Source organism: Saimiri boliviensis, chromosome 1 (genome assembly GCF_048565385.1).
Source record: "Saimiri boliviensis isolate mSaiBol1 chromosome 1, mSaiBol1.pri, whole genome shotgun sequence".
Classification (NCBI taxonomy): domain Eukaryota; kingdom Metazoa; phylum Chordata; class Mammalia; order Primates; family Cebidae; genus Saimiri; species Saimiri boliviensis.
In genome coordinates, this window is record NC_133449.1 from 50,687,941 (window position 1) to 50,703,843 (window position 15,903).

At 40.1% G+C, this 15,903-nt stretch overlaps 1 gene segment (V, D, J or C); it reads left to right on the plus strand.

Moving 5' to 3' along the window:
- LOC101031654 (immunoglobulin kappa variable 2-30-like) overlaps nucleotides 1-11,054 on the plus strand; it is a 241,671-nt gene extending 230,617 nt beyond the window's left edge. The window contains 2 exon segments of the V gene segment in view: nucleotides 6,205-6,239; nucleotides 10,526-11,054. Of these exon segments, the coding sequence occupies nucleotides 6,205-6,239; nucleotides 10,526-10,851 (361 nt within the window).
- Nucleotides 11,055-15,903: the final 4,849 nt, after the last annotated feature.

Consider the following 15,903-nt stretch of genomic DNA (forward strand, 5'->3'; position numbering starts at 1 on the left):
TGGTCTCAAACTCCTGACCTCATGATCCTCCTGCCTTAGCCTCCCAAAGTGCTTGGATTACAGGAGTGAGCCACTGCTCCCAGCCAGAAAATTGTTTCTTCTGGACAGTCTTCTCTGTACTAACTTTAGCAAAATTCTCCTCCCAGTGGATGGTAGTGCACAGCCCTATATATGCTGTTTCTTCCTATACATACTTACCTATGATAAAATGTATTTATAAGTCATAGTAAGAGATTAACAACAATAACTTGTAATAAAACAGAACGATTTAGTAAAATAAAAGTTACTTGAATGCAAACACTAGGATATCATGACAGTCAATCTGATGACCAAGAGGGCTACTAAGCATCTAAATAGGAGGGTAAGTGTAGACAGCATGGAACCTCTGGACAAAGGGATAATTCAGTCCCAAGCTGGGATGAAGCAGAAGGGCATGAGATTTCATCAGGCTACTAAGGTATACAATTTAAAATGAGTAAATTCTTATTTCTAGAATCTTCTATTTAATATTTTCAGACTACAGTTGATTACAGGTAAGTGAAACCCCAGAAAGCAAAACCATGGATAAGGAGATGATACTGTACCTCCTTATCCATGGTCTAAACTTTATCATTTGCTAATATATACATATATACATATATACCTACACACATACATATGCACATATATGCACACACCTATATGTATAAGTATACACACACACACATACACACAACTACTAATGTTGGAATAAGTTTGCTAAGTAAGATGCACCACTTGCTAATGTCCTACAGAGCAATAAAACCACAAGCATTGGGGTTATCTTCTCTACTAGATAAAATTAGAAAAACTTTCATAAAATTTTCTCTAAATTAACATCTAACTTTTTGCAATCTAGTTTTTAATCAGTCATAAATAGAAAGCAAACAAACTGTTTCTCTAGTGAATCAAATGTCCTTGGAAGGATAGTCATCTTTTTTGCTTTATTATTTTAAAGTTTGAAATAATTTAACACTCATGATAGTTTAACATTCATGATAGTTTGTGACTGTATATTTTAACTTGGTCCTTCAAACTTATTTTGTATTTTTATCTATTATGCTTGTCTCTTGATTTTTTATTCACTTTTCATGAATTTTGCTAGATTGGTTTATTCTTTTTGTCAATTTCTTTTCCTTCTAGTGGTATGGGAGGGTTTTTTTAATCCCATCACTATTGAATGCCTGTTAACCTGGCCCGTTTTCCTTTCAATCACTATTCCCACTACCTGAAGCAGGCGGGCCAAGCTGTCTAACCAGCAGAGAGATGACCCAGGTGTTATTCCACTCTCCACTGCCCACCCATCCCATTCCCGGCCCCTGATAACACTGAAGTATGGTTTTTCTGAGGCTCTGTGGGTAAAACTAGAACTGGCAGCTTCAAGAGCTCCTCCTATTTTTGCGATGGATTAAGTTTCTAGATTCCAGTTTCCCTATAAATTCAATGGCATGGTTTAAATCTCCGGTGTACTTCAAAATTTTCCTTCTAATAGGACCTCTCATGATTCTCCAACTATGAAGTAAATTCATTATCGTTTTTCTATTTCTTCTGTCATTGCAAAGGAGGTTTTGAAAGAGTGGAAGACATGCTAATGAACTCAAAAATCCACATTATTCCTTGTTTCCATCTGTTGTTTATTTGTTGTTTCTGTTGGGCTGTCTGCCTCCTATCCTCCCTTTTAGACTTGGAAGTCTAGCCTCAGCCAGGATTATCAGGGCATTTGGGGGTCTGAAGAACCAAGCCCAAACTCATTGACTTCACAACTGCATCCAGAGCCACTCTGACCCCAGTAGTTGCCCATGATGAGTTTCTACACCTTAATATGGGAAGAGAACATAGGGACTGGGTGCCAAGTAGGCAGAAAGGGAGGGCAGGGAACCCTAAGGCAGAGCTTGAGTGGCTCATTCCTCTTGCAAAATGAAACAAAAACCACAGCACAGAATATGTAAATTTCGATGGCTGGATTCCTCCTAGGCTAGTAAACCCTTACACAATTGCTGCTATCTCTTCTCTTTCTCTCAAGGGAGGAAGTCAAAAAATACCCACAGCCTTACTGTCCTCTTGGAAACAAGATGAACATCTACATTTTCTAGAGTGGGAAGAGAATCTCTTTTCATATTTATGGCCCACACATTTGCATATGGCTGGACAGAGGACTTTGCTTCTGCCAGCACATCTGTCTTCAAATAAGAGAGGAAACAGACATAACCCTGATGCAGCAAAGAAGCAGCTCTTTCTCAGGTGACCTCCTCCGTCTCCCTACTTCCTGGCTAACAGGGCAGCCTTGATTCTCAGGGATACTGGACAGATATCCACTCCTGACAAGTTCCGGAAAGAATGACAACCAATCAGGTTCTAAGCACCACTGGATGTGAACCACAGAATTTCCTCCTCTCCTTGTCGGATGTCAGCTTACATTTGACCAAAAAAAAAAAAAAAATGTAGAAATGACAGAGTTACAATCTTAAGGAGGAATCAAGCTAAAGCAAAAAGAATCACCTGCTCTGGACTCCATCATGACTGCTGAGCTCCAATACATATATAGAGAGGAAGAACCACAGACCTGAAGATGGATATCAGCTACAGATACTCCCAAGTCAGGTAGGGAAACTGCCATCCCTCAAACCTTGCAAAAGGCAATATTATGCCATTGTGTCCCCTGACATACTGGGTGATTTACTATATGTTAATAATGTGAGGGGAACTTCCTAAATTGGCTGGTAATTATCTCAAATAAAAAGGAAAAAGGATGTTTCTTGAAATGTTACACCTAAAGAACATTGCTAAAATAGCTTATCAGTAGTGTTCAAGATGATTTGTAGATGTGCACTGAAATGTATACTCGTGCTCTCTCTCTCTCCCTTTCTCTCTCTCTGCTCCTTGCCTCCCTCCCTCCATGCCTTTCCTTCTTCTCCCCTCCACAGCAGTTCAGAATTTTTTTTCTGATAATCTGACTTTGCTGAGGGTTCAATGTAAAGCAGCTTCGGTGATGAGTTGGTTGGAATGCTCCTCAAGAAATTGTATTTCCATCACTCATACATGAAATCCAGGAATCTCTCAGACCATCTTACTGACACTTTGCCTTTCCTCAATAAATTAAGCTTATCGATGTCCATCATAGATACTTTGCAGAATGGTAGATCCTGGAAGAGCCTCACAGATGCTTCTGAGACACCATTTGCTTTCAAAAAACGAACCACGCATATCCCAAGGATCTCAAACACTTCTCATGATTCATTTTACGTTACAGCAAATATCACAACCATCATTCCTATAGATCACCACTGCATGTGATCAGTAAAATAGTTTTTGCCACAATGGTACTTAGGATAATCATCTTTGGTTGGTTAAAAATACTGCTTTATGATAGTTATGCGGTTGCACTGTTCATACTAGATTTCCAATTAGCTCACTTAGGAACACAAATCCCTCCAACAGCTGGCGCATCTTTTTCATTCCCGTTTCTATCCCCTACATCTCCTTGATTTGCAGAAGACTCTCCCCTACACTAAATCAGGAAAGCTTTTGCCTTGATTTAAAGACTACAGAAAAGTACTGGATGAAGAAAAATCACACGTATATGTACATATCATTTAAAAAGTTATGTTTATGCGTTGCACAGGAATATTGAGAATGCTACTAAGCAATGGCAGAGTTTACTTTTTTTTCAAAATAGTAGTTTTATTATTTCTAAAAACTATAAAATGAATATATTCACATAACCATTTTAAAATCCAATAATCTCTGATCTATAGAAGAATAGGAAGAGAAAGTGTCATTGTTCCTCCTCTGCAGTCCCAGGAGATAACTACCAAGAACAATTTATGTGTCCTTTAAAAATCAGCCTGCATCTATATGCAAATATAACCAATTTAGATGGAATCATGATATCTCACCACACATACTCTTCAGTGAGCTGCATTTTCACAAACACCTTCCACATAACTATATAGAACAGGCGTCCCCAAACTACGGCCCACGGGCCACATGCGGCCCCCTGAGGCCATTTATCCAGCCCCCCGCCGCACTTCAGGAAGGGGCACCTCTTTCATTGGTGGTCAGTGAGAGGAGCACAGTATGTGGCGGCCCTCCAATGGTCTGAGGGATGGAGGGATGGTGAACTGACCCCCTGTGTAAAAAGTTTGGGGACGCCTGATATAGAAACCTACATCTTCCTCTTATTGTCTGCTTTGTGCTACATTGTAAAGCTCTATCATAGTTTAACCAAACTCCTATTAATGAGGATTTTAGTTATTTTTCAGTTTTTCACATTTTAAACAATATTTCCATGCATAGTCTTTATATACATACCTTCGGGCACACTTATCCCAGTCTAAGGAGTTTCTTTTACCTTCCCCCAACCCAGTATTCCCTGCCATGCTTGCTACTTCCATTGGGTAACTTCACTCCTGGAGTATAATCTGTGTATGGTGCAGTTAAGTACATGGGCTCTGAGTTTAGGTCCCAGCTCTGCCACTTACTGCCTTAAGCCAGTTCCTTGACCTCTCTGCCCTCAAGTTTTTGCACCTACAAAGTAGGGGATAATATTAGTTCCTAGTTCATAGAGTCTTGGGAATTATTAAATGTGATGATCCATGTACAATGTCTGGCACTTAGTAAGTGCTCAATAAATGTCACCCTTTATGATTGGCATTGCTTGTATGTCTGCAGAGAAAATCACTTTATATTCCCTTTAAAAAAAAAAAAAGAACTATGCCCTTGGTCAGCTAGGTCAGCACATTTAAATCTCACTTGCCAATGTTTTCTCTCCGCCTCTAACTTGGTCCCTCTCATCCCTCGTCTTCTGTTAAGACCAATTGCTGATTCTGCAAGGCAACTAGCAAAGCTGCAAGTGACAGAATCAAATAAACCTATCTTTAATCTTCAGAATTACAGTCATGATTTCTGTTGTAAAACTTACTATTGTAGCGGTCAGTATTAGTCTTTAGTCTATGATGCATCTCTATTATCGATTTTCAATTATTTATTGTTTTTTTAATTCATTCTGAAAACATTTGTTAAGCATTTGCTAAATAAATATATTGGACTGAGCCTCCCAAATACAGGACAAATAAAACACCCAATAGCTTATAATTTAGTAGGATAGAAAAGAACTGAAAGCAGATTAAAAATAAGTAAGCATTCTAGGCCCAGTGACCCGTCTCTGTGCTCTGTAAATTCAGGTCACCTGCTCAGGGATAATCTGAGAGAAGGTCCCCCTTCAGTTGAATCTTGAAAGACAGTTAGCAGTTCACAGACCAATCCAGGTGGACAAAGGTGTTCCCAAGCAGAGGGAGTGTTTGTGAAAGCTGGATGCCATGGAAAACCGTAAGGAGTTGAGAGAGGTGGGAGTAATGTATAGAAGGGGTGGAGATGGACAGTTAAGAGTGATACAAGACTGCAAAAATGGAGAGCTGGACTCAAATGAAAACGCTGAAAAGGTCTTCAGTGTTCTTGATGAGGTTACTATGAACCTCATATGTGTTCCACTACGGAACACTGGGACTCCATGACAGCTCCAAAGACGGCCTGCACCTGTTTCAGCTCAGGAAGAGCTGAGCTCTACATGTGCTGTGACAACAGACAAACCAACCAAGTAAAGTCTACGTTTCTACTCTATTAATCTTCACTTTGGTTTCATATGTCATCCATAGCTACATTTCAAAATGCATTTCAAAGTTATGAGCCTTAATTTGATATATATTTAGTCTACCTTTTTCAAAATAACATTGCAGGAAAGGAGAAGTTAAAACAGTAAGGCAAACTTTAATTATTACTCACTGAGAAGCTGATGATTTCCATAATTACACTAAATGAAGTTTATCCTTTGCAAAGGCTCCCCAGACCACCCTAAAAGAAAGCACAAAAAAGTGGCCATTTTTTAATTGCTTGTTTTTCTTTGTAATTTACACTCAGTTTACTTTCTAACAAATAAATAAATAATAAGCAGTTCAGATGTGGCAAATTGCTAAAGAAAGAAACCATCAGGCCATAGACATAAATATATTCTCCTCTTGAATTTTAGATCCCACCGAAGAAAATAAACATACACTATGTCAGAGAAGCCAGGGCTTCCACACCTGCCAGAAAAGGGAGTTGCACTTCAGCAGCTAACCCAGGGCTCTGTTCCTCTTCGGTGAGAAGGGTTTTTGTGCAACAAGACTATGGAGAGCTCTCACTGTGGTGGACGTTCGGTGCAGGGACCAAGCTGGAAATCAAACGTGAGTAGAATTTAAACTTTCCTTCCTTGGTTGTCTGTGTGTTCTGTACTCTGTGTCTAAGAAGTGATCTGTAAGCTGACTCTGCAGTCAGACTGTGACATCCTTCAGGGAAAATGTGGAGATGGAGTCTGTAGGCAAACTCGAGAATTGATTGTACATTTTCTATGAAGAGTAAGCAAGATTCGGTCATTGGGTGAGAATAACTCGTCTAGGTGTAGCTTCAAAAATGTCCTGGGGAACATAACATGTTCTGGACAGAGCCTTGGTCAATTGTCAGAAAGGTAGTTTTTGTATAGGAGGGAGGTTAAGAGGAACCAGTGTGTGTACACTTTCGGCCAAGGGACCAAGCTGGAGATCAAACGTAAGTACTTTTTTCTGCTGATTCTTCACTGTTTCTGTCTAATTGGATTGCTTTGTGTTTCTTTGTGTGGATTTTCATTAGTTGGATGTCAGGGATCTAACACAACTTCATTCCCAGGTTAAGTACACAGGAGGGGAAAATGTTCCACAGTAGGCTAGCTTGTGGCTAAGTTTTAAGATTTCTAAATCCAAATAACTTCATTGAGGGAAGGAGGCTTGCTGACCTTTTAGGGAGGTTTTGTAAGGGGAGAAGTTAAGTTGAATCACTGTGACATACTTTTGGCCCCGGGACCAAAGTGGAAATCAAACGTAAGTACCTCTGTCTCAATTATTTGTGAGATTTTGGTGCCATTGAATCATTTGTGCAAGTTTTGTGATATTTTGGTTAAATAAACCTGGAAACCTAGAAGTAAATAGCGGGGCACTAGAAAATCAACTTAAAAAGCTGAGCAAATAGACAAATCACTGGATTCATGGGGGAAATGGAAAATAAATAGCTAGATTTTTCTCTGAATGAGCAGCCTATCTCACATGATTGGCTTCAAGGGAGGTTTTCGTTGAGGGGAGAGGGTAAGATTCAGCACTGTGGATCACTTTCGGCCAAGGCACCAAGGTGGACATCAAACGTAAGTGCACTTTTCTAATGCTTTTTCTTATAAGGTTGTAAATTTGGGGAGTTTTTATGTTTGAGAGATTAGCTCAGGTCAATTCCAAAGAGTACCAGATCCTTTCAAAAAGTCAGATGGATAAGGGTCTGAAAATCAGTTCATCTTAAGGAACAGCAAAGAGCTGGTCAGTTAAATGAGGCATCTAAATCGCAAGATTTTCTCTGCATCAGTCAGGCTAGTGATATTAAAGTCAAAAAGAGAATTTGTTGAGGGGGAAGTAATTAAGCTAATACTGTGGAACACCTTCGGCCAAGGGACCCGAATGGAGATTAAACGTAAGTAATTTTTCGCTATTGCTTTCTGAAATTCAGGTCTGATTGTCAGTATTGACTTTTAGAGGTTTAAATATGAGTTTTGTAAAGATGGGTAACTGAGGGCATTTCAGATTTACCATGGATTGCCAAAGTTAAACTCAGCTTCAAAAATGGATTTGGAGACAAAAAGATTAAATTGTTCTAAACTCAATGACACAAAGCAAAAAAAAAATTATATATATATATATATATATATATATATATATATATATATAGTGTAACTAAAAAGGAACACTTGAATTTCTACAGAGCAAAAGTAAATTCATTTTTGTTCACTCTTGCCAAATATTGTATTGGCTGTTGCTGATTATGTATAATACAGAAAAGTAGAAAAATATATTTCTTAGTCTGTTTTCTCCCTTTTGTTTGATAAATTATTTTGTCAGACAACTATAAAAATCAATAGCATGCCCTAAGAAAAATCAGGAAAAAGTAAAGTGTACCTATTTGCCATATAGAAGAGGCAATTTACTTGAAAATCAGCAGCAATGTCGTTTTTAGAGTCTGCATGAGGAATAAACTCAAAACGACACATTCTATATGAATAAGGGCTTCACAGATAGAGCTCATTTTTTAAAACTCCAATTTGTACATTAGATTAAACATGAAATTATCTTGTATTGTAATGGTGGAAAAGTGGTTATTCCCAAAAGCTCAAAGAAAAGTATTTAAATGCAAAAAAAAAAAAAAAGTAAATACTTGCATTTTTTTAAATGATCAGGGGTCCATAAAAAAATAAGAAAGATTTTAAAGAGTATATTCTTTTATTACCCCCTGTTAGTACTTGTCTACATTTTTATTCCGCCAAGAAGGCCACGGCACCACGAGCTGTAGACAAAGCCGCGGTCTTTCATGATTGAATGGCTTTGGTGGCCGTGACACCGCGCTCCTGGGGCAGCCGCCTTGCCGCTAACGGCCACGGCCACCCCGCATCTGCTGGATTAACGCTGCCATAGGCAGCTTTCCTGACGCACAGTGATACAAATAGTATCACTAACGGAAAGAGAACAGAAATCTAATAGGCACTAAGCTGGGAAAACCAGTGAAAAGACTAACTTATTAGAGACTTCAGAAAGAAAAGTCACATTCATTATGATATCTCATTAGTGAAAATTTCCATTAGGGGATTGTAAAGAATTTAAAGCTTTTTTTTTTCAGTGCTATTTAATTATTTCAATATCCTCTGATCAAACGTATTCAAATAACAAAAGCTCAATCCAAAAAAAGAAATATGTAATTCTTTCAGGGTAAAATTCACACCCATAACCTGGCCACTCAGGGCTTGATCAATTCACTTTGACTGAATCTGGCATTAAATGGCATTAAATACCATTAAGGTATATTAACTGATTTAAAAATAAGATATCTTTGGGACCATGTTTTTAATTTTCAAAAATGTAACTGCCCGTGTATGATTATGTTTCAGTTGTACAAAATATCTAAACCTATAGCAATGTGATTAATAAAAAACATATTTTTCAGTACCTTAATTCTGTGATAGGAAAATTTTAATCTGAATATTTTAATTTCATAACCTCTAAAATAGTTTAATGATTTGTCATTGTGTTGCCATTGTTTATCCCAGCTGATTGCAAAAGTGATATTTAAGGAGGATTATTCTGGTGTGCAACAACACAATTGGACTATTTCAGGGACCTTTAAAAGCTCTGTTAAAGCTAGTTTACAACGATTCAAAACTATCTAACTGTCTTAAACTATTTCAAAATGATTTTAGAGCTTTTTAAAAACTCTTTTAAAGACTTTTAAAACTCTATTAAAAGCTAATGAGATATCTTGAAATAATTTTCATATCAAATACATTAGTTGTTAAATGTTTAAATGCCAGATGAAGAATGTGACGCTATCAAGAATTCACCCAGGTAGGAGTATCTTCACAGCATGTTTTTCCCTGCCTGTATTCTAATGATCACATTATTTTACTACCATGGTTATTTTATATAATTATCTGGAAAGAAAATAGTAATAAAAGTTAAAAGACAAGAAAATATCAAACATAAAAGTTCATTCAGTCTTTCATGTTAAACTGCTTGGCTAACAGTGAATTTAGCTTAAAAAAAAAAAAAAAAAAAAGCTATTCCTTGTATCTGTTGAATTCTCCCTATCTGTTGACTTCTCTTGGCAAAAGATTCTTATTTTTCATTTTAACTGCTGCTCTCCCACTCAACGGCTGGAATCCCCGTGGAGGGGGATTTCCAAGCGGCCATCTGGCAGTTGCTGAGGGTCAGAAGTGAAGCTAGCCATTTCCTCTTAGGCAGGTGGCCAAGATTACAGTTGACCTCTCCTGGCATGGCTAAAAATTGTCACATATGGTTACAGGCCTTGAAGCCTTGGGGAGGGCTTAAAGAGTTGCTGGCACAGTCAGAAGGTGGAGAGGCTGGCATCACCAAGGCACAGAGGCCGGGCTCAGGGCCTGCTCTACCGGGAGGTTTTAGCTCAGCCCAGCCAGAGTAACCCCTGGGAGCTTGCTATCGAATCATAGTCCTAGAAGAGGCACAGGAGAAATAAAAGCAAACAGAGACTTTCCTTGACTCAGCCAATGCCTGGTCTTCTACAGACCTGTTCTGACTTCTAAACTCTGAGGGGGTCAGATGACATGGCCTTTCTTTGCTTAAAGCATTGAGTTTACTGCAAGAGGCAGCTGAATGAAAGAAAAATAAGGGCAGAAAAGCATACAGAGACCTCGGAACAGCTGCAGAGAGCTCCACCAAAAACAATTGAGAACTTTCTTAAGGAAGAGAGGGTAGCTAGGAAGAAACTCAAAATCACCATTTTAAATATGCTTCCTGGCCTCATTGCTATAATTATCCAAGATAAGCATGCTGTTTTCTGTCTGTCCCTAACATGCTCTGTGATTATCTCAAAAAACACACCCAAGTGCAGAATTTTGTTCTTTAAACACCATCCTCTTTGCTTCTTTCCTCAGGAGATGTGGCTGCGCCATCCGTCTTCATCTTCCAGCCATCTGAGGAGCAGGTGAAATCTGGAACTGCCTCTCTTGTGTGCATGCTGAATGGCTTCTATCCCAAAGATGTCAATGTGAAGTGGAAGGTGGATGACGTCGTCCAGCCGAAGGATAACATTCTTGAAAGTATCACAGAGCAGGACAGCAAGGACAACACCTACAGCCTCAGCAGCACCCTGACGCTGAGCAGCACAGAATACCAGAGGCACAACGTCTACGCCTGTGAGGTCACCCATCAAGGCTTGAGATCGCCCCTCACGAAGAGCTTCCGTAAAGGAGAGTGTTAGAGGGCGAAGCGCTCCAGGCCCACCACCTGCTCCTCAGTCCTAGCCTCTCCCCCTCCCATCCTTTGGCCTCTGGCCCTTTTCCCTCAAGGGACCTACCCCTATTGCTGTCCTCCAGCTCATCTTTCACCTCATTCCCCTCCTCCTTCTTGGCTTTAATTATGCTAATATTGGAGGATAATGAATAAATAAAGTGAATCTTTGCACATGTGGTTTCTCTTTCTTCATTTAATGGTTATTATCCATTGTTTTTTCCAACTATTCGATTTCCCTTATAAGGGACTAAATATGTAGTTGTCCTAAGGCATACCACCATTTATAAAAATTATCTTTCATTCTATGTCACCGTATCATCCTCTGTAGACACTCCTCCCTCAAACCCACAAGCCCCCTGTCCTCACATCTCAGTCCCCTGAGCCATGGTAGGAGAGACTTTCTTCCTTGCTTTCCCCTTTTCAGCAAGTCCTCAAAGTCCTTTTTAACAATGACAGTTCTTACAGTCATATATCCTTTGATTCCATTCAATCTTCCCTGAGAATCTACCAAAGTAAATTTTCGAAAGAAGAAAACTGCCATAAAGAAAATCATTCATTGCATCACGATAGAAAAAAACAACACGATAACAGCAACCTAAATGAACAAACAATAGGAAATTGTTTAAGTCCCTGATGGTACTTAGACTTAATAGAATGTTGTGCCTTATTTACACTTTTAAACACGTACTGACAGACACTTGTCTGCCAAGGGCCTTATTGAGTATTTTCCACAACCTAATTTAACCCACACTATACTGTGAGGTTAATAACATTCATTAAAATGTTACAAACGTTCTATAAAGCTGAGAGATAAATATATTCTGTAACTCAGCAATCCCACTTCCAGATGACTGGGTGTCCCCACCCACAAAAAACTGTGCAAGAATGTTCAAAGCAGCTTTATTTACGAAAGCCAAATGTCCAAAAATTGGAAATAGCCCAAATGTCCAACAATTGAATGGGTAGTTAAACATTAAACTGTGGTGTTTATACATTAGAATAGCCAATAAGGAGAATTAACAAACTACAACTATACCTACTCACACAGATGAATCTCATAAACATGGTGTTACATAAGAGAAACTCAAAGCAAAAGATATGTTCTGTATATTTTCATCCATATAAAGTTCAAAACCAAGTAAAAATAAAATTAGAAATTTGGATAGAAATTACTCTTAGCTGGAGGTAGGGTGAGGTAATAACTGGGAGAAGACAAGAATGGCCTTCTGGAGTCTTCATAATGTTCTGTTCCTCATTGTGGGGTTGTGCAGTTACGATCCGTGCATTGTTCTATATACACATTATGCTTCAAAATAACTTCATATAAAGAACATCTTATGCCCAGTTAATAGATAGTAGAGGTGGAGAGAAATAAGTAACACGTCAAGACCACATAGCTGATAAGTGGGGGCCTGCGATCAAATAGCTGCCTGCCTAACCCTGCCCTCTTGAACCCTGAATGAGGCTGCCTTCCAGGGCTCAAGGTGCTAGACAAAACAACAGACCTGCTATTTTCCTGACATCTCTGCCCTGTTTGGCTAACTAGGAGCACACGTACATGGAAATGGAATGAAGCAGACCTTCAGCAAGGCAGCAGAGAGCAGAGTTAACCCTGCCCAGATACTGGAAACCCATGTATGAAAGCTCAAATGTTTGGGAAGGGGGAGGGGCACATATAATCCCAACCTTGACTCTTCCTCATTCTGTGGGCACCCTGGCCCTGGCCCTCAGCCACTCATCCAACCAACACACCTTACTAAGCACCTCTCTCCACCTACACTCTGAAGAGGGTTCAGAAGTAAATAACACAGCATCCCTTCCCTCAACTGACTGGCAATCCCTCTGTCTTGCACTGCTTTCCTTTCCCGTCGGTACTGGGACAGTAGGAAGGCCAGTCCTAGAAAAACTGCATAAGGAAGCACCTTGCCCTCCTGTCTCTTGAGAATATTGATGATTATCAAATCTTGGAAATGTTAGAGGTTTGAGTAGGGGTCAGAAAGACCCATTGATGTCCCTTCAAATGACATGAATGTGTTCACTCATCCCTGGGGGCCAAATTGAACAATGAAAGTCAGGCATAATCCAGTTATGAATTCAAACCTTCTTCTCAGAAGGCAACACTCTGAAGCAAGACCCACCCATAACCCAAACAAGTGAAGACAGGTGCTGCAGGTGGAATTGTATCCTTCAAAAAGGTATGCACAGCTCCTAACTCTTGGTACCCATAAATGTGACTTTATTTGGAAATGGGGTCTTTTTAGAGGTAATGAAGTCAAAACTAGGTCATACTGAAATGTTCGTGAGGACGCAGTGAAAATGGATCCTTCATATATTACTGGTGGGAATATAAAAGTGTATAGCTATGCTAGAAAATTGTTGTCAGTTTCTTGAAAAACTAAACAAAAGACACCTACCATATGACCCAAGAATTGTAATCCTTGGGAATTTGCCCCCAAGAAATAAAAACTTACGTCCCCACAGAAATCCATACATGATTGTTCACGGCAGCTTTATTTGTTCTGGGCCAAAGCTAGACACAGCCAACCCATCCCTCAATAGGCAACTGGCCAAACAAATTGTAATATATCCATACCGTAGAATACTATGGGACGATGAAGAGGAATGAAGTATTGATACAGAGAACAACTGGAGTGATTCCGAAGGACTTTCTACTGGGTGAAAAAAGTCAGTTTCAAAGGGTCACATACCATGTGATTTCTTTTATGTAACATTGTTGAAGTGACAAAATTATCGGGATGGAGGACAGATTCGGGTTGCCAGGGGTTAGGGTGGTAGGGAAAGAAGAGTAGATGAGAATATAAAGGGAGATCTTTGTAATCATGGGATAATTCTGTATCTTGATGGCAGTGGTAGTTATAGACATCTAGACGTGTGATAAAATGACATAGAACTGTATATACTTATTTTGTCAATGTCAAATTCTTGGTTTTAATATTGTACTGTAATCACAGAAGAAGCAACCATCAGGAGAAACTGGGTGCAGGGCACATCAGACCTCTGTGTTTTAGATCCTGTCTTCGCTACTTCCTGTGAATCTATAATTATTTCCAAATAAAATTTTTTTTAACTTTTTTTAATGCAGGATCTGTGTGGGCCCTAAATCCAATGACTGGTGTCTTCATATGGAGGAGGAGATTGGAGATGCAGAGACACATAGGAAGAATGCCACGTGACCAAGGAAGCAGAGACCAGAGGGATGCAACTGGGAGCCAAAGGGCACCAAGGACTGCTGGGAGCCGCCAGAAGATGGGGAGGTGTGAGACCTCGCCCACCGCCTGTGGAAGTCTGACCTGCAGACCTGACTCAACCACAGACAAATGAATGAATGCACTCTCACACCATGACAGCAATACAAGTGGGCTAGGGATGGCCGTAGGCTGCTTTCAGAAGACAAAATGCAAGCAATCCAGCAAGACCCCATGTACATCCACACATTTATTCATAACAGAGGTTCTAAGTCAACACACTTGTAGATAATTAACATGGTTAAAAGAGTGGTTTTACAAATGATAAAAACTTTAGGTTCAGGGTCCAGAGAAAATACTATTAACGGGTAATTCCCTTTTGATCCTCCCTGGTGAGGGCCATCCAGCACAAAGTTAACATGAGTAAACAGAGTAGAGACAAAGGGATGTGGGGTAAACAGACTTAAGCTGGGAAAAGCCTCTTCTCTATTTTCTCCCTAACTTAATGGACCGGCCAGCTGCCTCTAGCCTGCCCCAATAAAACGTTTCGGCCTTCCAAAAGATGTGAGAATAATCTGTAACTTTTCCCAATATATCTTTAATATTTTGCCAACCACTCTAAGTGAATTCCAACATTGAGGATGGTTTCTTTTTCAGAGGCACCAGAAAACACTAACTCTGCCCTTGCCTTGAATTCAGATTTCTGCCTCCAGACCAATGAGAGTACAAACTTCTGTTGTTTTAAGTTTCCTAGTGTGTGGTATTTCGTTAAGGCAGACCCAAGAAACTACTACAATGGGAATGGCTGAGAAGAAAGTGTACCTCCCAAAACCCCCCAGCAAGGGTTCACCTCCCCAGAGGTGGCTGGCCAAATCCACTCACAGAAACCGGGCTCCACAGGCCTGAGAGTTACTCAAATCCAGAAAGTTCAGGTCAGCGTGAGTTAAAAGCCAAACAGACAAGAGATCCAGGCTGCTTCTCCTGAGACATGGTACGTTTTTGGCTCTAAAAATGAATTTTGGCGTGAGAATGCCCTTACTCTGCATGTACAGCCTGTGTGGCCCTGAGCAAGTTTCTTAATCTGCATGAGCCTCCCTTTCTCACCTGTAAGATGCAGATAATGATGGTAATGCCTGATAGGTAAAGAATTGCAAAGATTAAAAGAGATAGCCCGTGTAAAAAGCTCACACTGTGGGGTTGTATGAAAAGCTTCGTGAGTGCCAGCTATCGAGTGAAGACGTGCTTTCACTGATCTTCAGGGTAGGCTACCTCTTTGGCTCCAGAGTTCCCTGGGTCCCATGGTAGATCTAAGGCAGAAGTGAGGCAAGAGAAAGAAAAGGAAAAGAGAAGAAATCTAAAAGGGAGAGAAAAAGAAAAGGAAGGAGAGGAAAAAATGAGAAAAATATCTCTGCCAAGGAAAACCAGGAAGTCTGTCCCATGACATGCCCCACCTGTGATAGTAAGGGTATCCTTTCTCCAGGTCAGAGATGGCAGCTCGGCATACCACGTGGCTCACCAAGCATGAAACAGTGGTCATTCTGAGAGAGAAGAGGCAGGCCCACACCCATGACACAGAGCCACACATCGATGTGGGAGAGGAACGATGCCGGGACATGGGGAGAACAGTGTATGGGTGCCATGGAGACTAAGACACAATAAGAAAAGTTAAAACCTCCTGATAGTGGGCAGTGGGGTTAGTATAACAATAAATGTTTAGTGTCACAAGATTGGGGCACTCCAAACGCTAACCACCACCTCCACCGACACTCTTATCAGCCACCTACAGCACCCCAAGTATGCTTGGACACACGATT